Source organism: Corvus moneduloides, unplaced genomic scaffold (genome assembly GCF_009650955.1).
Source record: "Corvus moneduloides isolate bCorMon1 unplaced genomic scaffold, bCorMon1.pri scaffold_124_arrow_ctg1, whole genome shotgun sequence".
NCBI classification, from domain to species: Eukaryota; Metazoa; Chordata; class Aves; order Passeriformes; family Corvidae; genus Corvus; species Corvus moneduloides.
Window position 1 is genome coordinate 21,348 of NW_022436883.1, and position 24,161 is coordinate 45,508.

Below are 24,161 nucleotides of genomic sequence, written 5' to 3' on the forward strand. Positions count from 1 at the left end.
GCAACAAAGGTAGAAAAATAGAAAGGTAGAAATGAACAAAGGGAGGAAGTTGGAGAGGCAGAAAGTGCAGAGGCTGGCAGCAGCCATTCCAGCCTTAACGAGAGCCCTGAGTGGGAGAGCAACTTGTTCCATTGATCTTCACTTTGCTAAGCGCCTTCTGCTCTCTTGGGAAAGATGCAGAGCAGGCAAATGGCTACAGGTAGAAGCACCAGGTGTGACTGTTCTTCCTTCACCTCCCAGAAAGCTGGGGGGTTTCATGTCTGTGGCCTAGAAGGGGCAGAAAGTCTGCCCTGACCAGTCTGTGGGCATGGATCTGTTTTGTCTTTCCCTGTGCCCATTGCCAAAACTCTTCTTAAAACTTTCCCAAGATAGAAACACAGAAATACTGGGGCTTGTGTAATAAAGAGGGATCCTGCCTGAAGAAACAGTGGTCTCTGTTTTTTTTCCAAGCTGCTACAGAAACAAACAAAGGTAGAAAGGTAAAAATGAACAAAGGAAGGAAGGTGAAAAAGGCAGTTCAAAATCTGTTTATGGCCCCATGAAAAAGAAAGTTGCTTTGAGCTGAAAACCTAAGGAGGCTTTAGGCCCCTCCCTGCAGGCACAAATTCCCTCTCTCTGCTTCTTCTTTTTCTGGGGCTGCATTTTGGAGCAGCCCAAGCTCAGGGACCAATCAGGGAATAAAGAGGATTTTTTCCCTTCACCTCTGCTTCCCCAGTCTCCGGTGGCCAGGGACATTTAACAGCCCCCATTTAAAGAGCTCTGACCTGCAGACAGCAGGAAAAAGCTGCGTTTTCCTCTGATGATCCTCAGATGTGTTTTCAGTCCCTGCTGGGTGGCTCCCTAATTCCAGCCGTGTAACAAAAGGCCCATTTTAAACCAAATATTCCTATTTCAGGCAGACATGGGGGGATTTTTGCTGAGTTTGAAGAACCCAATGGGACCCCACGGAAACTTCTGGAGCCATACAGAGCCCAATGGGACTGCACTGAACCCCACAGCGCCCCATAGAACCTTCTGGAGCCCCATAGAACCCAATGGGATCCCATAGAACCTTCTGGATCCCGTAGAATCCAATGGAACCCCACAGAACCTTGTAGAGCCCCATAGAACCCAATGGGATCCCACAGAACTTTTCAGAACCTCACAGAGGTCCATAGAACCCCATAGAACCTTCTGGAACCCCACAGCGCCCCATAGAGCCTTATAGACTCCCATAGAACCCAATGGGACCCCATAGAACCCCATAGAGCCCCACAGAACCTTCTGGACACCCACAGAGCCCCACAGAACCCAATGGAACCCCGTAGAACCCCACAGAGCCCCACAGCGCCCCATAGAACCTTCTGGAACCCCACAGAACCCAGTGGAACCCCATAGAATCTTCCAGAGCCCCATAGAACCCAATGGGACGCCATAGAACCCCACAGAACCCCATAGAGCCCCACAGAGTCTTCTAGGACCCCGTAGAGCCCCATAGAACTCCATACAACCTCAAAGAACCTTACAGAACCCCACAGAGCCCCCCAGTCCCTTCTGGAGCCCCACAGAGCCCCATAGATCCCCATAGAATCTTCCAGAGCTCCATAGAACTCAATGGAGCCCCATAGAACCCAATGGGACCCCACAGAACCTTCTGGAGCCCCACAGAACCTTCTGGAGCCCCATAGAACCCAGTGGAACCCCACAGAACCTTCTAAAGCCCCATAGGACCCCACAGAGCACCATAGACCCCCACAGAGCCGCACAGAACCTTCTAGAGCTCCATAGAATCCCATAGAGCCCCACAGAACATTCTAGGACCCCACAGAGTCCCACAGAACCTTCTGGAGCCCCATAGAGCCCCATAGAACCCCACAGAACCTTCTTAGAGCCCCACAGAACCCAATGGGACCCCGTAGAACCTTCTAGAGCCCCACAGAACCCCACAGAACCTTCTTAGAGCCCCACAGAACCCAATGGGACCCCGTAGAACCTTCTGGGGTGGTCGCAGCCAGGGAGACTCTGGGACGCTCGGGGACAGCGGCACCTCCGCGTGCGCTGCCTTCGTATCCTTCCCTTCGCTGCCCAGCCGTAGCGAGGCTGCGGCTGCGCGTGCTAAAGAGCAAAGCCCTGCGAGAACTCCTGCAAGAACGCAGCGCCCGTACCCGCTTCGGGAGGAGAGCCTGCGAAGCGTTCGCGCCCGCCTGCTCCGAGCCCCGTGCCGGACCAGCCGCTGCCGCCAAGTCCAACCTGCCGCTAAGCGTCGGCTCTGCGCCCCGGCTGCTTGTCTTCCCTTTTGTCGCGGCCGCGAAGCCCAGGCTCGCCCGCGACCTGCCGCCGGCTCATTTCTGGCTGCCTCCCCCCGCCGAGGTGGGAGCACGCCCCAGCTAGCCACACTGCTAGCCCGGGACCAAGCCCCGTGCGGCCTTGGCTGCTCACGTGGCGTGGGAGTTGTAGGGACAGTTTGCTGTCGTTTTCAGCTTGCTGGATTCAGCTTTGCCCGCTGTGGCAGCAGACGGGGGCCGGCTCCTGGGGACACGTCCTGCCCCAGCTGCCCCCGCTCGCCCCGGCCGCTAAGCCATGCCCTTCCCCTCCGCCACCGTTCGGCAAATGTCCTGAAGCTGCCGAGTTGCTGCTGTCGCGGCTCTGCTCCCCTAGCTGCGAGAACTCCACCCGCGTAATGTCTTTTACCTCAGCCCCAGCCCTGCCAGGAAATTCCACCCCCGTGCTCCATGAGAAGCAGAATAAGAGGGGGGCGGCGAGAGGCAGGCTGTAGGACTCAGACTGTTCCCACAGAGCTGCGAGAACATCATAGAAGAAGAAGCAAACCTGACTAGCCCAGCAAACACCGTTCCTGTGGACACACCACCAGCCAAGATGAACAGGGTGCCGTCAAAAGACCAGACCACCACTGCTTGGAAATGAAGACGATGCAAAACAGCACCGATGTCCACCGTAGAAACTGACATACCATCCTGTCACCAAAACTGCAAAAAAACTTGGAAGGGATAAGTCAGGACACCTGTGGTGTCTCTCCAGATCTTACCCTGTTTTCTGTCCTATTTCTTGCTTCCAAAAAGGGGGAATCAGAATGGGATGTATCGAGTTTATTCTGATTTATATTGAATTTCGTAATTTCCTTTTGCTATGTACTTTAGTAATGTTATGTTTTTGTTTCCCTGGAGAAGCTTACCCCAAACACCAGACACCCAAGATGTCCAGCAGTCTTCTGCTCCTGTCCCTGGTGGTCTCCTGGATGCTAATACCAGCCTCGGCATGGATTGCCCCGAGACATACCGAAAAATAGTCAGTCGATCCATGCCTCCCTCCAGGAGATCAAAGAAGGACTGAGAAGAATCCAACAGGAGTCAGAATACTGGACAAAAGAGCTATTTTTGAACTTTGGGTTGTCAGGGTGGGGGGTTTCTATTGTTAAATCCATTACTTAGTTTATGTTCATTTTCTTTCTCATAAATTTTGTATTAAGTTACTTCAAAAACTTTCTTGTTGCTAACACCACCCAGTCTCTTTTAAAAACAAAAAAAGGGGGAGATGTTGCAGTGCAGGTGGCTGCAGCTACTCTTTCTCCTGAGGAGAACTCAGACAACCAGCTGTGGTGGTCAGCAACCCAAGTTTAGCATGTAACTTTCAGTCATGGTGAGAGTCCACGATTCCTTTGTTTTGCCCTTTGCATGTTTTCCCCTGATTGGTGAATATTTTGTCTTCTTGTTTTATGTATGAAGTTATGTACATTCATTTTCCTTCTTTAATCCGCATTAGTTCTAGAAAGCTCTTTGTCCTCGACGCCCCATTGGATCCTTCCCTGAGTCCCGCCTATGTGTTGTTCCCTTCCTGTCAACCCCGCCTGCTTGTGGGATCCCGTTGGCTGAGATCCCTTTCCCCACCTATTCTGTACCCAGTATAAGATCCCTGGACCCTCCCATGAATTGCCCTCTTCGTCCCTGTGTTTTCACAGGAATAAACCTGCGTGGAACACATACGGAGAGCCCCCTTTCTTTCTTCTTTGCCTTCGCCTGCGTGCCTGCTAAACAGCAACAGAAGGTACAGCCCCCTTTGGGTGAGGAGCTCTACCCCGTTTTCATTGTGTGGTGGGCACTGAGCGCCGCCTGCCAGAGGGGTTTCAGCGTTGACCCCCGGGCTTCTTTGTGTCAGTAAAACCCCCTTCCGCCAGCTCCCAGTGGCTGCAAACCCCTCCAGGTATCTATTTGGGGGCCCCCCGAGGTTTTTCCACGAGCGCAGAGGATGCATTTAGGTGTCTTAAGGCACGCAAATGCACCTCCCGTGCTCAAAGAAATGCCACGTAAATTTGTCTCTCGCTAACCCGGGTGCCCATTGTAATAACAGCCACAGCCTTAGGCTCGGGATGAAGCCGGAGGCTCGGGGACCCGGGCGCACTTAGGAGAGGCCGAGCCGCTGACTTGTTGGGATTTGGCCTGTGTGCCAGTAAACTCGCACAATGATTCTGGTTTTCTTTATCGTAGCTGACTAAGAAGCTAACCGGTGATCGCGGGGCCTTCCGAGACAGCCAAGGAAGATTCATTTCACGTCCAACACGGATTCGTGTCGCCGGTTATCCGAAAGGTAAGCTGGGGGCCGCGACCCGTGCATGGGGTGATAGCGGGGTGGAAATTCCTCAGAGAGAATTCAAAATTAGCAGGGGGGAAAGGGATGTCCTCTAAGGGGCCTCTTAGCACAGCTAAAGGGAGTGGCTCTACTTTTGATTGCAGCCGTAGGGTGTGCGGTGCAGAGCAGCTCCAGTCTGTCCTGTATCGTCTAGCGTGTTGTGTTGTCCAGCGTGGATGGATTTGGGGCTCACTGAGGGGTTTCAGGGGGTGTTTGGGGGAGCTGAAAGAAGAGCAAGACCCCAGGGTTTGATTGAACAGCGTTTATTGGGGGGTAGGGGGCGAGGGCCGCCCTTAAAAAGGGGCGGTCCCCCCATCACAGCCCCCTCCTCATCTCAAAGCCCCCCCTGCAGGGGCACCTGCAGCCCGAGTGGAGGAGGGGCGAGGGGCGGCCGTCGCTGGGCCCCCCCCAGGTTCCCCGCCCGACCCCTCCCCAGTCCGGGCGGCGGCGCTTCGGGGCCTGGTGGCAGCAGTGGGGGGGGTCTGGACGCGGCAGGTAGCGACGGAAAGCGCTGTGGCCGGGGGGCTCGCGGCGGGCAGCGTGGCCACGGAGCAGGTCGTGACGGAGTGGGTCGCGCTGGGCTATGTCACGACAGAGCCGATGGCAGCAGCATCGTGACGGTTCCGAGTTCTGGGGGGCTTCAGGGGGCTCCGGGCTCCAGGGTCGGGGGTCCCGTGGGGGTCTGGAGGATTCCCTGGGTGGTCGGGGGGGGGCTGGGCGGTGCCAGGTGGACTCTGGGCTCCAGAGTTGGGGGGTCTGGGGGAATCTGGGTGGGTCTAGGGGGGCCCAGGGGGGGTGTGGGGAATCCCAGAGGGGTCTAGGGGCATCTGGGGGTTCCCAGTGGGGTCTTGGGGAGTCCCACAGGGGTCTCGGGGCATCTAGAAGGGCCCTAGGGGGCTCCAGATTCCAGAGTTGGGGAGTCCGGGGAGGTCTGGGGTGGTCCAGGGCAGCCCGGGGCGGGTCCGGGCTCCATGGTCTGGGGTCCCACAGGGGTCTCGGTGGGTTTGGGGGCTCCCAGAGGGGTCTGGGGGGGTCCGGGGGGGCCCTGCGGGGCTCTGGGCTCCAGATTTGGGGGGCCTGGGAAGGTTTGGGTGGGATCAGGGGAGCTCGGGCGGGGTCTGGGGAATCCCAAGGGGCTCTTGGGGCATCCCACGGGGGTCTGGAGGGATCCGGGGGGACCCAGGAGGTCTCACTTCTCCAGATTTTGGGGGTCCGAGGGGGTCGGGGGGCGCGGGGGGGCCCGCTGGGGTCTCTGGATTGAGGGGGTCCCCATGGTGGGGGGTCTGGGCTGAAGGCAGGGGGGGCGATGGGGGTCCAGCCTTCATCCGGCTCCTCCTCCTCCTCCTCCCGGCAGGGATGTGGGGACCGCCAGAAGGGGGGGGGGTCCTGGCAGGAGCCCCCCGCCATTGCCCCAGGTCTGGGTGAGCCGCCCGGGGGTCTCATCCTCCTCATCCTCAGCCGAGCTCCACGAAAAAGGGGTCTGGGGGTGAGGGGGGAGGGGGGGTCAATAAATCCCCCAGGACACTCCCAAAACTTGGGTGGGATCCCCCTGCCTCAGCCCCAAATTCCAGACTCACCTCCCGCTCTCTGGGGGCTCCAAAAATGGGGCTGGGGGTGCGGGGGGCCGGTGGGGGCTGTGGGAAGAGAGGGGGCAATTTAGGGTGAATGGGCCAATTTTGGGGTACTTTGGGGACAACTTTAGGACACTTTTGTATTATTTTTGGGGCACTCACCGTATCGACAGCACAAAGTGGGCTGGGGGTCCCAGCAGGGGGGTCCCCCACCTCCCAACCCCCCAGACTGACCACTCGTCCTGGGAGTCCCGGCCTCGCCTCTTGCCGGGGGGCCCGGGGGGTCTCCTGACCTGCTGAAGACACCACACCTGAGAGGGGGAGGGGGTGTCTCCGGTGCCTCTCCCCCTTCCTTGGTGTGGGAGCAGTACCTGGGGGCTGGGCCGCGGTCCGGTGGGCCAGGAAGACCCCCAGGTCTGGGAGTCCCTGTCGGTGCCTCCTGAGCGTGGCCACGAGGCTCCGGTGCCGCTCGCTCACCAGCTCCCGCCCCAAAAACACCCCGAAGCTCCCCAGCAGCGAGGCCAGACTCGCCACCAGCTCCTTCAGCGCCTCGGCCGGGACCCCCCCGACCATGCCCTCCTCAATTTGGGGGTCTGGGGGTGGGCAATCCCCACCAGGGCAGGGGGTCAGCAGGCGCCGGACGTCGAGAGATTTGACCTCGCGGTTGAAGAGGCCACGGTGGCACAGCCGGTTCTGAGTGATCACCACGGGCTTGGGGGGGCCCAGGGGGCTCCCCAAAGCGAGACCCCCCCACGGGGGAGGCTGCAGCCAGGGCGGGGGAGCGCCGGGACCCCGCCGGGACCCCCCCAAGGGGATCTTTGGGCCGAATTTGGCGGCGTTGCGTTCCCGTTTGGTCCGGAGGCGTTTGGATTTGGAGCGGGCGGGGACGAGGTGCTGATTTCGTTGCGGGGGGGCCCCCAGGACCCCCCGGTGGTGGCTCATGACGGCGGTGGCGTCTGGGAAAGTGCTGGAAAAGGGAGGTTTTTGAGGACTTTTCCCCCTCAGGTGCCCCCCAGGATCCCCATTCACCACATGGAACCTCTTGGTACTCACAGGACCCCCTAATTCACCCCCCCGGGACTTCATAATTGCTCCCCAGAGACCCCCAATTCCACCTCAGGACCCTCTAGTTCCCCCCTCCAGGACACCCGTTTCCCTCATGACCCTCCTGGAACCCATTTCACTCCCAGAACCCCCCAGTTCCACCTCAGATTTCCCCCCCCCAGAGCCTCCCATTCACCCCCAGGACCCCCCCCAGCTCTCCCCCATTTTCTTCTCAGAACCTCCCAATATCCCCAGGCCCCCCCTCAAGGGCCCTCAGGCCCCACTCCAACCCCTATCTTCCCCTCAGATCTCCCCCCAGGGCCCCCCCCATTCCTTTCTAGCACCCACATTCCCCCTCAGGATGCCCCCAGGACTCCCGGTTCCTCCCGATTTTCCCCAGTTTCTGCCCCAGTTCCCGCACTGGGCCCGAGGCCACGCCACCCTCACGCGCCGGTGGGCGGGGCCAGTGCCCGCTCGCGCCGGCGGCCGTTGGGCGCCAGGCAGCGCTCGCGTTCTCCCGCGCGTCGCTCCGATTGGCCCGCGGGGCCCCAGGGCTCGGGCGCTGATTGGCCGAAGGCACGGGGGCGGGAAAAGGGAGGGGCGGGGCCGTCGCTAAGAGGGAGGAGGGGGCGGGCGTGAGGGAAGGATGGAGGCAAACCGGGAATAATGGGTGGAAATGAGGGAAAGTGGGGGGAAAGAGGAAAATTCAGGCAGAAAAATGGAGGCAGAAAGCGGGAAAGTGGGCTACAGCGAGGGAAATCTGGGGTAATGGGGGAGAATCGTGGGGAAATGGGGATGGTGGGGTGAAATGGGAGGAGAATAGACAAAATGGGGAAAATGGGGATAAAGAGGGAAAATAGGGATAGCGAGGGCAAATGGGTGGAAATGGGGGTAATAGGGGAAAGTTGGGGGATGGTAGAAGAAAATGGGACATAGTGGGCTAGAACTGGGAATAATGAGGGAGAAATGAGGGGAAATAGGAGAAATTGTGAAGAAAGAAGAGCTAATGAGGGATAACGGGAAAAAATGGGAGAAATGGGGGGGAAATGGGATAAAATGGGGGAAATTGGGGATAAGGGGGAAAATGGAGACCCCATTCTCATTACTTAGTCATGACTTATTAAAGAATCATTGATGATTTATTAGCGATTCATCAGCTTTACTGGGAGGGGAGGAGGCAGCACGGCCTTCAGTTACCAAAGCAAAGCCTTTGGGGGGTGGGGGGCATGCAGGGGTTTGGGGAGGGGTCCTGTGGGATCCCACCCTGTTTTAGGGGGTCTTTTAAGGCTTCTCCAGGAGGCCGTCAGTGGTGGGGGGGGTCCCCACGTCCTGGTAGGTGGGTTGGACCCCCCGGGAAATGTCCTCGTACATGGAGCACTCATCCAGGTTCAGCCCCTGTGCAGGGGGAAATCAGGGTGAGTGGTTTAAGTTTGGGGGTGATGGACCCCCCAGCCCCTTTTTTGGGGGGGCTCAGGGACTCTCCCCCCGGTCACCTCATAAAGATTTTCCTCCTCGCAGGATATTTTCTTGGGCTGGAGGAGCCGCTCGTTGGCCCAGCGCTTCTGGGAGGGGGGGAAAGAAGGGGTATGGGGGGAGTTTGGGGGACCCCCGGGGGGATTGGGGTGCTGGTGGGGGGGGGGAATTGGGGGTCTCTGGGAGGGAATTAGGGGTGGCAGGGGGGAATTGGGGGTGCCGGAGGGAGATTGGAGGTGGTATAGAGGGAACTGGGGGGTCTCCAGGGGAAAAATTAAGGGTGGCAGGGGGTATTCAGGGGTACCGGGAAGGGGATTTATGGGTACGGCAGGGGGTATTTAGGGGTACCAGAACGGGATTTATGGGTACCCCTGAATACCCAGGAGGAATTAGGGTTGTCAGGGCTGAAATAAGGGACACCAAGAACCAAAACCAGGGACACCAGGACCAGAATGAAGGGCGGGGGTCCCCCTTCTCGCCCCCTCCTCACCCTGAAGAGCAGCAGCAGCCCCGGCCCCGCGGCGCAGAGCAGCAGCAGCACCCCCTGCGCCGTCAGGATCCTGTTCTTGGTGGCCTCCCCCAGGTCCAGGAACGGCACTGGCACCGGCTCTGCCAGAGCGGGTGAGTCAGTCAGACCCCCAGAAACCCCCCAAATCCCTCCAAGAGACCCCCACTCACCACGGACCCGCACAAAAGTCCCACAGGAGCGTGCGGCCACCTTGCCGAACTCCACCCGGCAGAAGTAGAGCCCGCTGTGGTTGTGCTCCAGGTGCCGGAAGCTCAGCGTGGACAGATTGTTGTGACCAAGCACCTCGAGACCCTCGCCCGAGGCCGACACCTCCTGGGGCCAGCTGCAGCTCCAGCTGTCGCCGCGGTAGCGCCGGGGACACACCTGCAGCCAGGTGACCTTGGCGGCCGCCGGCGCCTCGAAGCGGCACTCGAGGGTCAGGGGGTCCCCGAGGGCTCCGGAGCGGGAGGGGGGCCCGGGCCACACGTGGACCTCTGGCCAGGGGCCACAGGAGGGGCCAGAGCGAGGGGTGGTGTTCACAGCCAGGGAGGAAATCGGGAAATTGGTGTCGTTGTGGCACTTGGAACCTGTGACAACGAGGGGGTCATCGAGGGGCACTGACCCTGCTGGGGGGACACTGCAGACCACGGACCCCCATGGGCGGGGGTCTCACACAGGCACCCTGCAGGTGACACCAGGGGGTCCCCACAGCCCCCCTCTGGCCCTCCCCCGCCTCCCCCCCCGAGTTTCAGTTCCCACTGGGGACAGGAAGCTCCGGGGACAGTCCTGGGGGGTCCCAGGGGACACTCTGGCACAGGTGGCTGGGGGGAAGCAGTCGATGGTTTTGGGGTCCCCCAGAGACCCCTGCCGGGTTCGGGGATCCCCATGGGCATGGGTAACGGGCACTGGGGACCCGCTGTTAGAGGCGTGAGGGGTGGGCACTGGTGGGACCCCCAAGATCCCCAGACCCAAGCCCTGGGACCCTGGAAGTGCTGAAGCACCCCAACCCAAATCCCGAGACCCCGGAAATGAGATCCTCAGGACTCCTGAGACCCCAGAAATGAGACTCTGAAACCCCCAGATCCAAACCCTGAGATCCCTGAGACCGCTAAGACCTCCTGAGCCAAGCCCTCAGACCCTGGAACTCCTGAAACCCCCAGACCCAAACACAGAGACCCTCTGAGACCCCCAGGACCCAAACCACGGCACTCCAGAACCCATAAAACCCCCCAGATCCAAACTCAAACCCTGAGACTCCTGAAACCCCCCAGACCCAACTCCCCCCCCCCCCCCCAGTGATACCTGGGAGGAGGAGGAGGAGGATGAGGAGGGGGCTCGGGACCCCCTGTTTTGGGGCAGCCCCCCAGGTTTGGGGAGCGGCCTCCATCAGCTGCGTCCGCACAGGCCTTGAAGGAGATTTGCCCCAGTGCCCCGAGGGGAGGGAAATGGGGGGCCCCGCCCCATAGGCTTCCCAAAAAATCCCCTGGGACCTCAGAGGGGGGGATTAGGGGGGCAGGCGGGGGGCTTGGGGAATTGAGGGTCTCAGTGTTGGGGTGTTGGGATTTGGGTTTGGGGTCTCAGCGGTCTGGGGGTCTGAGTAACGGGATGTCACGGTTTGGGTTTTGGGGTTCCTGCGGTCTCAGCCATGGGGTCTCAGGGTTTGGGTCGGGTGGTCTCAGGGCTCCTGGTGTCTCACGGTTTGGATCCGGGGGTCTCAGGGGTCTGGGGTGTCAAGGCTCGGGTCTGGGGGTTTCCTGGTGGTCTCAGGGGTCCCGGAACCGTGGGCATTTCCGGCATTGGAGTGGGGGGGGTCTGTTGGGGGGGTCCGTGGGTCACACCCCGTGGGGGGCTCCGTGTGTCACCCGTGGGGGTCCAGTGGGTCACACCCCGCGCGCCCCATCCCCGCGGGGGGGTCCCTGTGTCCCGGGGGGGCCGCGGCCCCACCCCACTTCCTGCAGGAAGCTCCGGCCGCTCCGGCACCGCCGGGGCCGCGCTTTGTGTCCGCCCGGGAAACGCCTTTTTCCGCCCTCCCCCGCGCCCCGAAACACCCCGAAACACCCCAAAACACCACCCTAAACCCGCCCCCCCCCCGGACCCTACCCCCACCATTTCCTGGATCGTTTCTCCAGCGCGGAAACAGGTACGTGAGGGGGGAGGGGGGGGGCCGCTGGGTCATCCCCAAACTCCCCCTCAACCCCCCTAAAGCGTCCCCAAAGTTCCCCTTCACCCCCCCCCGGGGTCGCCCCCCGAATTCCCACGTGTGTCCCGCACCCCAAAGGGGTTTCCGGGGGGGGGGGGGGGGGGTCCGCCCTGGCCCCCTCGCCCCGCCCCCTTCTGAATGGGGCCCTTTGTGCTGCACCGGAGCCGCTTTGAGCGCGGCGCCGCCTCCTCCCCACCCGCGACCCCTCCCCAAAACCGCTCGGGCGGGGGGGCGGAGAAACCCCCCTAACCCCTGAGACACCCTCACCCCCCCCGCAAACCCTGAGACCCCCCTCAAACCCCCTCACAGGACGAGCCCCCCCCCCCCGAGCAGGATGGAGCCGGAGGAGGCTTTTAATGGGGTGAGCGGTCCCCCCCACCCCCGGCGGGTCCAGAGACCTCCCCCGAGATCCCGCGGTCACGAGGGGGTCCCGGGGGTCGCTGGGCCTTGGGGACCCCGCGGTTTGGGGGGGCTCAGGGGTCTTGGGGTTTTAGAATCTCGGGGGTCCCAAGATCGCAGGAGTCTGGGGGGGGTCGGGGTCCCAAGATGTCTTTTCGGGGGGTCCCGGGGTCCTGGAGGTTTCTGGCATCCTGGAGTCTCCGTCTTGGGGTCACAGGATCTGGGGGAGTCCCGGCTTTGGGGGAGTCCTGGTGGTCTCAGGGGGTGTTGGGGTGCCTGGGACTCTGGCGGTCAAGGGGGTCTCAGGGTCGGGGCTCCTGGGTGTATCCCGGGGGGCCTGGGGGACCCCACCAGCGCGCCCCAGAGCTCCCAAATCCCCCCTTCGCCCCGCCCCAAGCCCCCCTGCGCGGGTGCCCGCGGCCCTTCGGCCGCTGCCATCATCGGCGCCGAGGACGAGGACTTTGAGAACGACATTGAGCCCGTGAGTGTGGGGAGGGGTCCCTGGGGGAATCCCCCGGGTTTGCCCCCCCAAATCCTGACCCCGTGCCCCCTCCCCAGACCCCCGAGGAGCAGAACAGCCAATTCCAGAGCCTGGAGCTGCTGCGGCAGCATCCGCTCTCCCTCATGGCCTTCCTGCAGCACGTCGTGCTCCAGTTCGACTCCTGCCCCGTGGTGAGATGGGGAAGGGGCTCCCAGACCCGCCAGAGACCCCCCCAGTATCGGGGGAGGGGGGGCGGTCCTGAGGGTGAAATTTCCCCGGGGGGGCACCCGAGGGTGGGAGGCTGAACCCTTGGAGTAACATCTTGTCTCTGTTCCCCGCTCCCCGCTGGCAGGGGCTGGAGCTGAGGTAAAATAGGGGAGGGAGGAAGGTTTGGGGGGGCTTGGGATTTCTTTGCGGGGGTTTGGGGTTTTTTTGGGGAGGTCACCCCATTTCCCCCCCCCCCCCCCAGCTTTGCTACTTGCACGTGGACATGCTGCGGAGGATGAACCCCAAGGAGGGCAGGAAGCAATTCCTGGAATTCTGCCACTTGTTCCTGGACAAGGCGGGGGTGAGAGACCCCCCCCCCCCAGACTCCCCGAGACCCCTCCCCACCCCTGGAATGGCCACGCCTGTCCTGACGACTCCCCCCCTCTGACAGCTCCTGCGGGTGCCCATCCCACACCACGTCCAGTTTGAACTGGGTGAGTGACACTGCAACTCCCAACCCCCCCCACGACCCCTTCCTCTTTTTGTGGGGTCCCAACCCCTCCAGCCCCAACCCTGCCGGAAACTCTGCCGGAAACGCGGTCGGGGCCGGAACCTCTCCGAGCTCCCAGAGCCAGGGAGGCTTTGGGGATCCCAAAAGTGGGGGGGTTACAAAGTGGGGAGGGGTCTCTACTGCCCCCACCCCCCTCCCAGAACGGACCCGCCCGGAGCTGCTGTCGGAGGAGACCCAGCGGCGATTCCTGCAGGACATCCAGAATTTCCAGGAGCCGGAAATTTCCCGGCAGCTGGAAGACTTCAGGTCTCAAGTGGGGGATTTTGGGGTTAATTTGGGGGGGGGGGTTCTGGGGTCCCAACGCCTCGTGATCCCCCCCAGATCGAAGCGGCTGATGGGGATGACGCCGGGGGAGCAGGAGCTGTCGGAGCTGGAGGGGAGCCGCGCCCGGGATCCCTCGGGATGCGAATCCAGGGAGAAGCAGCTGGCGGAGCAGCTCCTGGCACGGCTCGAGGAGATGCAGTGAGTGGGGAGGGGGCTTCACCCGCGGGGTAACCCCCCGGGATCCATGGGGTGACCCCCCCCGGACGCCGCGTGGATCCCTGAATCCTCTCCCGGGCTGCTGAGATTTCGCTGGAATCCGTGGGAGCGCCTTTCCAAAAACTCGTCAATTCTCACTTAAACGCGAGTCCGGAAATTCACGGAACGCCCCTAAGTCTGGGGGAACGCCCCTAAATCCTTGGGACCACCCCCGGTTCATGGCGCTACTCGTAAATTTGTATAATCCCGCCCCGAACCCTTGTGTTCCTCATAACATCCTTGTAGTGCCGCCCAAATCCTCGTGGAACCCCCCCCCCAAATCCATGGAACCACCCCCTAAAACTGCATAACTCCTCCCCAGATCCCTATAAACTCCCCAAATCCATGGATTTGGAGCAGCCTCAGGTGGAATTTGGGGGGTCTGATAAGATTTAGGGGGGGTCTCAGGTGGAATTTGGGGGGTCCCAGATGGAACTTGGGGCTCATCCTCTTCTCCCTCCGCAGCCTCACCATCTCTTCCGATGAGGAAAAAAGGTGAGGGGGGGGCTGGGAACACTTGAGGGGTCTCGAGTAGGTTTTAGGGGACCCCCAGGCCCCCCAATCCTCTCAGATCCTCCCCAATGCCCCCCCCCCCCGCCCCCAGCTCCCTCATCTTCGGCGCCATCGTCACCTACATGAAATTCCTGGGGGTGAGGACCAAGGCGGGCGATGCCAAAAAATCCAAATCCAACTTTTTCCGTAAAAAGGTGAGACCGCCCCCACCCCCCAATTCCCCCAAACACCCACAGACCCCTATTGACCACCCCCCCCCCCCCCTTTTTCCTGCAGATTTCTGGGAAGGAGCCCCAGGGAAAGGCCCGGAAGGGGTTCAGCCTCCCCGGGGCAGCGCTTTGGGGTCGTGATGCTCATGGTGAGTGGGGGGCGTGGGAGACCCCTCCCCACCTCCTGCAGGACCCCCCCCCGGGTCCCTTTTTGCTCTCCCTCCTCTCAGCTGCCTCCTCTCCACATTTTGTTTTGTAGGTGCCGAGTTCAGGCAAAGCAAAGGCCCCGAGAGTGAAGGTACCCCCGGAATCCCACCCCATTAATCCCCCCCACCCTGGGGGGCTCAGCTTTCCCCATTCCATTAATCCCCCACCCCATTTATCCGTTAATCCCTGGTCCTTGAGCCCTCCTACCCCACTGAGGATTCCCCCCCGTTGCCCCCCTTCATTAACCCCTCAGTGTCCCCCCACCCCATTAAGCTCCCGCCCAATCCCCCGTCTTAACACAGAGGTCCCCAATGTTCAGGGGGGGTTTCACAACTCCCCAGACATTTTGGGGGGAGCCCTGGGGGACTTCCCCTGACCTCCCCCTCCCCCCCCTCAGCCGAGAAGCCCCCCCACCCCGAACGGAGGGGCCCGAGGGGGGCCGAGCGTATTGAGGGGGGGTCTTCCCGCCCCCCCCGCGGTGGGGGGGGCACCGCCGGGACACCTGACCCCCCCACAGGCCTGGCTGTCACTGTGACCCCCCCGGGCGGGGACAGCGCCGAGGCTGAGCCAGGTGAGGGGGGGGTCTGTTTTGGGGGGTGGGAGTCTCATCCTGCCCCCACCTCACCCTAAACCCCCCTCATCCAGGGACAGACCCCCCGGGACCCTCGGAATTGGGGGACCCCCCACCGGAGCCCCACCCTGGGGAGCAGCACCCAGCAGAGGAGGGGGCTGAGAGTGAGAGGTAGGTGAGACCCGCCCCCCCTCCCCCATTTCGGGTGTGTGCCCCCCAACCCAAATTGTCCTCCCCAAATACCCCCCCAGAGGTAACCCCCTCCCCAAATTATCCCCCCACCCAAATTAACTCCTCCTAATTGACCCCCACAAATTTTTCCCCCCAATTAACTCCCTCCAAATTAACCCCCCCAAATTACCACCCACAAACTAATTCCCCCAGATTAACCCTTCTGCCAAAATTTGACCCCGTTTCTAAATTAAAGTCATCCCCAAATTATCCCCCTTCCTAAATTAACTCCCCGCTAATTAGTCCCCCCAAATTAACACCTCCCCCAAGATGGAACCCCTCATCCAAATGAACTCCCCCCCCCCAATTAACTTCCCCCTCAAATTAACCCCCCCGAGGCTGTTGGGAGCTGAGACCCCCCCCCCACCTGCTGCCCCCTCCCCCCCCCGAATTAACCCCACCCCAAACTACCCCTCCCCTGATGCTTTTGGGAGCCGGGACCCCCCCCCAAATCAATTCTCTCCCCAGACGCCGCCTCAGGTTGGTGACCCCCCCCTTGCATGACCCCGGGGGGGCTCGGCATTGCCCCCCCCCCCAAGTTAACCAGCTAAGTACTTCCCTCACCCCGCATGGACCCCCCCACCCCAAAAATCACTCACCCTCTCCTCCCCATCTCTCTCGCACGCCTCCCCCTTTTCTGTGTCCGTCCTTGTCTCGTCCATGTCCCCCCTCCCCCCCCGGTTTTTTTTGTGGCTTTTTTGGGGCCCCCCCCTCAGGATTCCCGGGAAATTGGGGCGCTCCGAGAGCCTCCGGGTGCCCGAGCGACGCCGCTCCCAAAAAATGGGGGGGGGTCGCCAGCACCCCCCCCGCTCCCGCAGCAACGCCGACCTGCAGGGACCCCCCCCCACGTAGGTTGGGATTTGAGGGGAAAAAAGCCCAGGATTGGGGTTAGAACCCCCCAGGATTGGCGTTAAAACTGCCCCAGTTTGAAATTCGGGGTGGGGCCACCCCCAGGATCGGTGTGTGAGACCCCCAGATTTTGGGGGGACTTCCACTGCAGGGGTTTTTAGTGGGGAGGGGTCACTCCAGGACAACCCAGTGGCATTTGGATTTGGTGGGAGGGTCTCCTCAGGACCCCTCCCATGGGATTTTTACCGGGAGGGGGCGCACTTAGGGCCCCCCCCCTAATTCCTCGATCCCTTCCCCTCTCTCCTGCCCCAGCCTGGAGCCGGGGGGGCCCGGCGGGGGCGACCCCCCGCCCTTTCTGCCTCGGCAGCCTGAGGAGGCTCTGCCGCGCCTGGAGCCGGAGCTGGAGCAGGAGCCGCCGGCCTGGCGGGAGCTCGCGGCCCCCGACGCCCTCCTCAGGCTGCCCCAGCGTGAGGTGCGGCGCCAGGAGGTCATCAACGGTGAGTGGGACCCCAAAAACCACCCCAAAAAACCGCTTGTCACCCCCAAAAACCCCCCAGGACCCCCCCCCAAAACCTCTTAAACCCACCAGCACCCCAAAACATCACCAAATCCCCCTCCTCGTTATCCCAGATGAGGTGCAGAGACAGGAAGGTCATCAACAGTGAGGGGAACCCCAAAACTGACCCCAAAAATCATTTCAGCACCCCCAGAAACCACCCGAGGAACCCCCAAATCCCCCCTAGAGCTGCTCCTGATAGAGCTGTGGGAGCTCTTAGAGCTTCCCCAATCTCCCCCAAAACGCCCCAAAATCCCTCTGAGACCCCCCCCAAAATCCCTCAGTAATCCTCCAAAGACCCTCTAGACCCTCCCCAAATCTCTCAGGACCCCCCAAAAACTGCCAAACCCGCTGTTCCAGAGCTGTTCCTGACGGAACACGCGCACGTGCGGATGCTGCGGGTGCTGCTGGAGCTCTTCTACCAGCCCATGCTCCGCGAGGGGTTTTTCGACGAGCAGGAGCTCTCCAACATCTTCCCGAGCCTCGAGGACCTTGTGGAGGTTCATAGTGAGTCGGGGGGGGGGTCCCGTGGCGCTCCCCAGGGGGGATTTTGGGGCTTTTTTTTGGAGGGGGTGCGACCCCCCCTTGTCCTGTCCCAGCTTTGTTCCTCGACAGCCTCAAGAAGCTGCGGGAGGAGAGTGGCTTCATCATCGCCGAGATTGGGGACGTGCTGCTGGCCAGGGTGGGGTTTTGGGGTTTTTTGGGGGGGTTTTGGGGCGTCGGGGTGGGAGTGGGGTTGCTCGGGGGAGCCTCTCTGAGTCTGGGGGTCCATGGGAGCACAGGGGGCTCGTGTTTGAGTCTGGGGTCCCACACACGTTCTCGGGGTCCCCCAGTGATTTTGGGGAGGTCTCACCCGAGCCTCGGGGGTCTCACCGATAGTTCTGGGGTGTCCCCGAGGTTCGGGGGGCCCCCTCTGCCCCCCCCCCCCCCCCCCAGTTTGAGGGCACCGAGGGCAGCTGGTTCCAGAAGATCTCGGCGCGGTTCTGCAGCCGCCAGAGCTTCGCCCTGGAGCAGCTCAAGGCCAAGCAGAGGAAGGACACCAGGTTCAACCTGTTCATCCAGGTACCCCGAAACCCCCCCGGGACGCCCCAAAAACACCCCACAGCCACCCCAAAATGTCGGGGGGGGGGGGGTTTGAGGGTCAGCGCGAGGACACGAGGTTTGATCAGTTCACCCATGTACCCCAAAAACGTCCCCCAGGACTCTGAAATATACCCCTGGGGACCCCAAAAATACACCCCGAGTGTCCCAAAAAATCTGCAGTGGGTCTGGGGTTTTTAGCGGTGATTTGGGGGGGGGAGGTCAGAGGGGGTTTGGGGTGATCAGCTCGAGGACACAAGGTTTGGTAAGTTCATCCAGATACCCCAAAAACACGCCCTGGGGCTCCCAAAAACACCCTCTGGGGGTCCCCAAAAACCCCGGGTACCCAAAACCCTCCCCAAATCTCTCTGGGCCTCCCAGGAGGCCGAGAGCCGCCCGCGGTGCCGGCGGCTGCAGCTCAAGGACATCATTCCCACGGAGATGCAGCGGCTCACCAAGTACCCCCTGCTCCTGCTCAGCATCACCAAATGCACGGGTGAGTGGTCCCAAAACCCTCCAGAACCCCAAAAAGCACCCGAACCCCAAAAAAACCCCCATTCTGAGTCCCCAAATCCCTCCTAGAAGTTGCAGCTGAGCGGGCCAAGGTGGAGCAGGCGGCCGAGTGCTGCCGCCAGATCCTCAACCACGTCAACCAGGAGGTCCGGGACATGGAGAACCTCATGGTAGGACCCCCAAAATCCGCCACAAAACCCCTGGGAACCCCCCAAAATGCCCCAAATCCGTGGCGGGATCACCCACCTGCAATGCCCCTCCTTCACCTGCTGAGGATGCCAGCGCCTCACACATCCTCAGACCCGCTCCGGGACTCCCAGAATCTTCCCTGGGACCCCCCACATTCCCTCTGAACCCCCCCTCGCTTTTCCAAGAACCCCTTGGGACCCTCCAAGGTCCCCCAGAGCCCCCACAGGACTCCCCCAGATCCTTCCTGGGACCCCTCGTTCAGCGGTGTCTGCAATGCCCCCTCTTCACCTGCAGAGGGCGCCATAACCCTCCCAAATTCCCACCGGGACCTCCCAAATTCCCACCGGGACCTCCCAAATTCCCACCGGGACTCCCCAAATTCCCACCGGGACCTCCCAAATTCCCACCGGGACTCCCCAAATTCCCCCTGGGACTCCCCAAATTCGCCCTGTACCCCTGCAGAAGCTCAAGGATTACCAGCGGCGCCTCGACCTCTCCAACCTGAAGCAGAGCACGGACCCCCTGCTGAGCGAGTTCAAGGTGAACGGGGGGTCCCAGGACCCCCAAATTCATCCCAAACCCCCCCGTTTTCCCACTCTGACAACCCCAAACCCCCCAGATCCCCATAAATCCTATCCCAAACCCCCTAACTCCCCCAAAATCCTCCTAAATCCCATTCCAATTCCCCTCCCTGATCCCTCCAGACCCTTCTGAGCTGCCCCCCAAAGCTCCCCAAGCCCCCCCCAGTTCCCCGCAGACCACCAACACCGGTCACCCCCAGACCTCCCCCAACTCCCTCAAATCACCCCCAAACAACCCGAAATCCCCTCCAAACCCCCCAAAACCTCCCCAAAAAACCCCCAAATCCCCCCAGAACACCGACATCACCAAGCGCACCCTGGTGCACGAGGGGCCCCTGACCTGGCGCGTCACCCGCGACAAGGCCGTGGGTGAGCACACTTCGAGGGGGGTGGAATCCCCAAAATTCGGGGGGAGGGGTTCCTGCGACCCCTCTACCGACCCCCCTGAATTTCGGGGGCCCTGCAGAGGTGCAGGTGCTGCTGCTGGACGATCTGCTGGTGCTGCTGCAGCGGCAGGAGGAGCGGCTGGTGCTGCGCTGCCACAGCCGCGCGCTCACCCCCGCGCCCGACGGGAAGCAGATGCTGAGCCCGGTGATCCGCCTGCGCTCGGCCATGACCCGCGAGGTGGCCACAGGTGCGGGACGGCGACTCCTGGGCGGGGCTCGCCCCGAGTTCTGGAGCGCTCGCCTCAGTTTGAGGGAGTTCGGCTCGGTTTGGGGGAGCCTGGCTCGGTTTGGGCTTGCTGGCGGCACTCTGGGCTTGTTTTGGGGCCCGCGGGGTTTTGGACTGTGTAGGGGTTCTTTTTGGGGCACCTGGAGGTTCTTTTGGGGGGCCTGGGGGTTGTTTTCGGGGTGCAGGGGTTGCTTTTGGCATTTAGGGGTTGATTTTGGGGGCACTCAGGGCTGATTTTGGGACGCTTGGGGCTCGTTTGAGGCTGATTTTAGGAGCTGTGGGCTCACTCTGAGCTGCTCAAGGCTCAGTTTTGGGGGTCCTGGGCTTTTTTTGGGGGGATCCCGGCACAGGGGTACCCCAATCCCCCATGACCTCCCAAATTTTGCTCCCCCCTAGACCACAAGGCCTTTTACGTCATCATCAGCTGGGAAAACGGCGCCCAGATTTACGAGCTGGTGGCCCAGAGCGTCTCCGAGAGGAAAAAGTGAGGGAGAGGCGGCTTTTGGGGGGGGTCATGGGGGGGCTTGGGGGGTTCTGAGGGGAGGGTTGGGGGTCCCTGGTGGGATTTTGAGGGTCTTGGAAGGGTGATTGGGGGCCTTGGGGGTCCTGCGGTTTTTTGTGGGGGTCCTGGGGGGAATTTGGGGGGTCCTGATCCCCCCGACCCCCCCCAGCTGGTGCAGCATCATCAGTGACACTGCGGGGTCCCTCAAACTGCCGGGGTCCCACCGGGCCAAGGCGGCGCGGGCCGGGGGGGGACATGGCCCCCAGGGCCACCTGGAGTGAGTAAAAACCCCAAAAACACCCCAAAACTGCACCCAGAGACCCCAAATCCCTGAAGAACTGACCCAGAAACCCCAAAACCCCCACAGGGCCACCTGGGATGAGTAACAGCCCCCAAAAACTGCAAAAATCCACAGAGACCCCAAAATCCACCCAAACATCCCCCAGGCCATCTGGAGAGAGTGAAACCCCAAAAAAAACCCCCAAAAAACACACCCAGCCACCCCCAAAACCCCACCCACACCCCCCAAAACCACCCCAAAACCCACCCAGCACCCCCCAAACCCCTGTCCTGAGCCAGCCCCAGCCCCTAACTCCCCCCAGAGCCCCCCCCAGAATCCCCCTGGATAACCAGGGGGGCCTTTTGGGGGGATTTGGGGTGGTTTTGGGTCTCTTTGCTGACCCTCCCCCCCCCCCCACCAGTTACCGGGACCCCTCTGAAAATGGTGGGGGGGCCCTGAAGGAACCACTACCCCTGGGCGGTAAGTGGGGGGTCTTTGGGGGTCTTTGGGGGCTTTTTGGAGGGTGTTGGGGTTTTAGGGGTCTTGGAGAGGGGGTTTGGGGTATCCTGGGTGGGTTTTGGGGAATCTTGAGGGTCCTGGTTTGGAGGGTCTGGGGAAAAATGGGGGTCGTGGGGGCTTTTTGGGGAAGTTTTGGGTGTTCTGGGAGAGGTTTGGGGCAGTTTGGGAGGTCCCAGGGGTGGTTTTGGGGTTCGTGGGGGGGATTTGGGTTGGACTTGGGAGTGTCCCAGGAGTAGGAGAAGGACGGGGCTGTGGAAGGCACCGAATTCGGGCAGGTTTGGGAGTCCTGGGGGTAAAAACCCCCCAAAACAGCAAAAATCTACCCAGAGACCCAAAAAGCCCAGAAAAACTGACCCAGGAATGCCCAAAACCCCCAGGGCCACCTGGAGTGAGTAAAAATCCCCCAAAACCCACCCGCAGAGGCCCCAAAAAGGGGGGGCTTTGGAGCGTCCCGGGTGGTTCTTGGGATTCCTGTGTGGTTTTTGGGTCTTCCCAGGGTTGTTTTGGGGGTGTCCCTGGGGGGTCTCAGCCCGTGTCCCCCCCAGAGCGGGAAAAGGATGGGGCCGTGGAAGGCACTGAATTCGGGGGCCCCCCCGAGAAACGTGAGGCCGAGAGAGGGGGCCTGGGGGGGCTCCCCCAACCCCCCCGTGGTCCAGAGGGGGGGGGGCTGGCGGCCGCTGCCCTGCAGAGAGGTGAGACCCCTCCCCAAAGTCATCTGCAACCCCCCGTTGACATCCCCCTGAGCCTCAAAACCCCCCTAAAACGCCCCAAAACCTCCCAAAACCCAACCGGAACTGTCCCAAATACCCCCAAAACCCACCCAAACCCCCCCAACCCCCCCATCCTCCCCCCAGACCCCCCCCGAACCACCCCAAAACCCACCCAAACCCCCCCAACCCCCCCATCCTCCCTCCAGACACCCCCCCAAACCACCCCAAAACCCACCCAAACCCCCCCAACCCCCCATCCTCCCCCCAGACCCCCCAAACCACCCCAAAACCCACCCAAACCCCCCCAACCCCCCATCCTCCCCCCAGACCCCCCCCAAACCACCCCAAAACCCACCCAAACCCCCCCAACCCCCCATCCTCCCCCCAGACCCCCCAAACCACCCCAAAACCCACCCAAACCCCCCCAATGCCCCCTCAAAACCCCACCCAGACACTCCCCAAACCCCCCCAAATTCCCTCTAGACCCCCTCCAAAACTTCCCCTAAAAGCCCCCCCCCCTTTTCCCGTGCCCCCCCAGTGGCCGCGCTGCGGCAGCTGCTGCGGGCGGGGGGGGCCCACGGGGACCCCTCCGAGCAGGATTTGGGGGGGGGGTCCCGGCGCGGCCTCCCCCGAGCAGGAGCGGAGACACGCGGGAGATGGGGCCGAGAGCGACGGCGAGCGCCCCGAGGGGGGGGCCGCAGGTGGGGGGAGGGGGCACCGAAATTTGGGGAGGGGGTCAGAGGAAAGGGGGGGGGGGGTTGCTGCGGGGGCGTCAAAAAAGGGGAAGAGGGAGACAAAAAAGGGGGTGGGGGCTCGGGGAGGGGGCAGGGAAAGGGAGGCCGCGGGAGGGGGGGGCCCAAATTTCGGGAGGGGGGGTCAAGGAAGGGGGGAGGGGTCTGCAGGCGCGGGGGGGGGTTGGAGGGGGTAAAAAATGGGGAGGGGTCAAGGGGGAGGGTCAGAGAAACGAGCGTCTGCGGGGGGGGCACTGGAACTGGGGGAGGGGGTGTCCGGGTTGTGGGGGAGGGTCCTGACTTCCATTGTGTGACCCCCCCCTTTAAATCTCTTGCAGGGGCGGCCCCCAGCGGCCCCTGGGGGACTCCGGGGGTGCTGCCCGAGGCAGGGGGTCCCGAGCAGAGCCCACCCCCCAATTTGGGGCTGTCCCCGGGCCCAGCAGCCTGGCTGGGGGCTGAACTGGGAGCACTGGAGGAGGCCCTGAGGGGGCTCAAGGTGAGGGGGGAGCACGGGGGGGCCCAGGGCGGCGTTCCGGGGAGTTTTTGGAGGGCCCGGGGGGGCTGTGACCCTCGGCAAAAGCGGGGGTGGAGACTCCCGTGCTCCCGAAAGAGGGTTTGGGGGTCTCTGCCCCACACAAAAAGGGGTGTAGGGACCCCTCTGGTGTAGCTGGGACCCCCCGTAACGGGATTGAGGGGGGGTCTTTCCCTCCCCAAGAGGGGTGTGGACCCCCCCAACAACCGTCCGTCCCCCCCAGGAAATCGAGGACCATTACTGGCAGCTCTTCCTGGCCAAGCGCAGCGTCTTCACGTGAGGGAGGTGAGGGGAGGGGGCTGCAGCTCGGAGAGGGGTCCGGAGGTCTCCCTTCGCCCCCCCCTGACCTCCCCTTCCCCCCCCCATCCAAAAACCCCCCAGGACGATTCGCGACCCCCCCTCAATTCGGGGCTGCAGTTCCTGGAGCCGCCACCGGAGGGCGACAAACGCCGAGCCTGAAGTTTTTGGGGAGGGGTCTCCAAGCACCCCCCTCCCCCTTTTTTTATTTTATTTTGGGGCGGGGGGGTCCCCCCACATCCCGCTCTGGGGGGGTCCCCCCGCTGCCCCTCCTGCGCTGTTTGTTTTGGTTTTATACATTTGCTGCGATTTTATATGAATTTATATACGGAGGGGGGGAGACCCCTTCCCAATTTTAGTGCTGGGGGTGGGCATGGTGATGTACATAAATTTGGGGGCGGGGGCGTCACAAAACACCCCCCCCCCCGCCGCTCCTCCCGCCCCACAGTGTGGGTGGAAAACCAAAGAATTCGGGAAAATGCCAAATAAAGTCAAGGTTGCTTCTGCCGCACTGAGGTTTTTTTGGTGGGGGGGAGGACAGCGGAGACCCCTCCCCAATCCAGCAGGACATCCCCCACGCCAACACCCCCTCCCCCCCCGAAATAAAACGAGGCCGAGCGAGGGGTCTTTTATTGCTTGAGCAGCCGCCGGGGCGGCGGGGGGGAAGGGGTATTTACATGGGGGGGGAGAGGGGGGGCGCAAGAATTTGGGGAGGGGTCTTTTGGGGGGGCTCGTTCCTCCATCACAACGACACAAGCGAGGGTAGGGGGGGCACAACCATATTGCACTTCCAACGGGGGGTTAAAAAGGGGGGGGCACAAAG

General features: G+C 62.1%; 3 protein-coding genes across 11 annotated transcripts; 1 reads left to right on the top strand and 2 right to left on the bottom strand.

The window, feature by feature from the left end:
* Window positions 1-5,852: 5,852 nt before the first annotated feature.
* On the bottom strand, window positions 5,853-8,289 carry PRR19 (proline rich 19). Of its 2 annotated transcripts, XM_032097827.1 has the most exons (4): window positions 7,660-8,289; window positions 6,566-7,161; window positions 6,201-6,487; window positions 5,853-6,103 (listed from the first exon to the last, which is right to left on the bottom strand). In XM_032097827.1, exons 2-4 carry the CDS (start codon window positions 7,134-7,136, stop codon window positions 5,945-5,947), a joined length of 1,017 nt encoding a protein of 338 aa, XP_031953718.1. In that variant the 5' UTR covers window positions 7,137-7,161; window positions 7,660-8,289; the 3' UTR covers window positions 5,853-5,944. The 2 variants fall into 2 exon arrangements, with proteins under 2 accessions (XP_031953718.1, XP_031953717.1); XM_032097826.1 differs by having other exon boundaries at window positions 5,916-6,103; window positions 6,201-7,161.
* Window positions 8,290-8,373: 84 nt separating this feature from the next.
* On the bottom strand, window positions 8,374-11,420 carry CD79A (CD79a molecule). 3 transcript variants are annotated; one of them, XM_032097829.1, is made up of 6 exons: window positions 11,320-11,379; window positions 10,522-11,031; window positions 9,390-9,806; window positions 9,202-9,320; window positions 8,732-8,797; window positions 8,374-8,633 (listed from the first exon to the last, which is right to left on the bottom strand). In XM_032097829.1, exons 2-6 carry the CDS (start codon window positions 10,604-10,606, stop codon window positions 8,520-8,522), a joined length of 801 nt encoding a protein of 266 aa, XP_031953720.1. In that variant the 5' UTR covers window positions 10,607-11,031; window positions 11,320-11,379; the 3' UTR covers window positions 8,374-8,519. The 3 variants fall into 3 exon arrangements, with proteins under 3 accessions (XP_031953720.1, XP_031953719.1, XP_031953722.1); XM_032097828.1 differs by having other exon boundaries at window positions 8,732-8,800; window positions 11,320-11,376; XM_032097831.1 differs by lacking the exon at window positions 10,522-11,031 and having other exon boundaries at window positions 8,732-8,800; window positions 11,320-11,420.
* On the top strand, window positions 11,275-23,849 carry ARHGEF1 (Rho guanine nucleotide exchange factor 1). 6 transcript variants are annotated; one of them, XM_032097820.1, is made up of 33 exons: window positions 11,275-11,359; window positions 11,729-11,780; window positions 12,216-12,299; window positions 12,377-12,490; window positions 12,769-12,867; window positions 12,958-13,000; window positions 13,218-13,323; window positions 13,399-13,539; window positions 14,062-14,091; window positions 14,201-14,303; window positions 14,386-14,467; window positions 14,578-14,616; window positions 14,923-15,096; window positions 15,171-15,267; window positions 15,796-15,807; window positions 16,044-16,175; window positions 16,489-16,673; window positions 17,093-17,239; window positions 17,332-17,414; window positions 17,669-17,794; window positions 18,194-18,308; window positions 18,395-18,495; window positions 18,977-19,054; window positions 19,389-19,464; window positions 19,562-19,729; window positions 20,164-20,251; window positions 20,439-20,546; window positions 20,971-21,029; window positions 21,614-21,760; window positions 22,317-22,479; window positions 22,848-23,005; window positions 23,265-23,326; window positions 23,423-23,849. In XM_032097820.1, exons 2-31 carry the CDS (start codon window positions 11,754-11,756, stop codon window positions 22,966-22,968), a joined length of 3,048 nt encoding a protein of 1,015 aa, XP_031953711.1. In that variant the 5' UTR covers window positions 11,275-11,359; window positions 11,729-11,753; the 3' UTR covers window positions 22,969-23,005; window positions 23,265-23,326; window positions 23,423-23,849. The 6 variants fall into 6 exon arrangements, with proteins under 6 accessions (XP_031953711.1, XP_031953712.1, XP_031953713.1 ...); XM_032097821.1 differs by having other exon boundaries at window positions 15,043-15,096; XM_032097822.1 differs by lacking the exon at window positions 16,044-16,175.
* The last annotated feature ends 312 nt before the right edge of the window (window positions 23,850-24,161 follow it).

Excerpts from the sequence above, each read along its gene's own strand:
- PRR19 (XM_032097826.1), bottom strand. The coding sequence starts at position 7,136 with ATGAGCCACCACCGGGGGGTCCTGGGGGCCCCCCCGCAACGAAATCAG. Across the intron at positions 6,104-6,200 it reads GAGCCCCCAGAGAGCGGGAG|ACCCCTTTTTCGTGGAGCTC; the intron begins GTGAGTCTGGAA and ends CCTCACCCCCAG.
- CD79A (XM_032097828.1), bottom strand. The coding sequence starts at position 10,606 with ATGGAGGCCGCTCCCCAAACCTGGGGGGCTGCCCCAAAACAGGGGGTC. Across the intron at positions 8,801-9,201 it reads GGCTGCTGCTGCTCTTCAGG|AAGCGCTGGGCCAACGAGCG; the intron begins GTGAGGAGGGGG and ends CCCCCCTCCCAG. Across the intron at positions 8,634-8,731 it reads AGGAGGAAAATCTTTATGAG|GGGCTGAACCTGGATGAGTG; the intron begins GTGACCGGGGGG and ends CCCCCTGCACAG.
- ARHGEF1 (XM_032097820.1), top strand. The coding sequence starts at position 11,754 with ATGGAGCCGGAGGAGGCTTTTAATGGG. Across the intron at positions 18,496-18,976 it reads GGGACATGGAGAACCTCATG|AAGCTCAAGGATTACCAGCG; the intron begins GTAGGACCCCCA and ends GTACCCCTGCAG. Across the intron at positions 22,480-22,847 it reads CCCCGAGGGGGGGGCCGCAG|GGGCGGCCCCCAGCGGCCCC; the intron begins GTGGGGGGAGGG and ends AATCTCTTGCAG.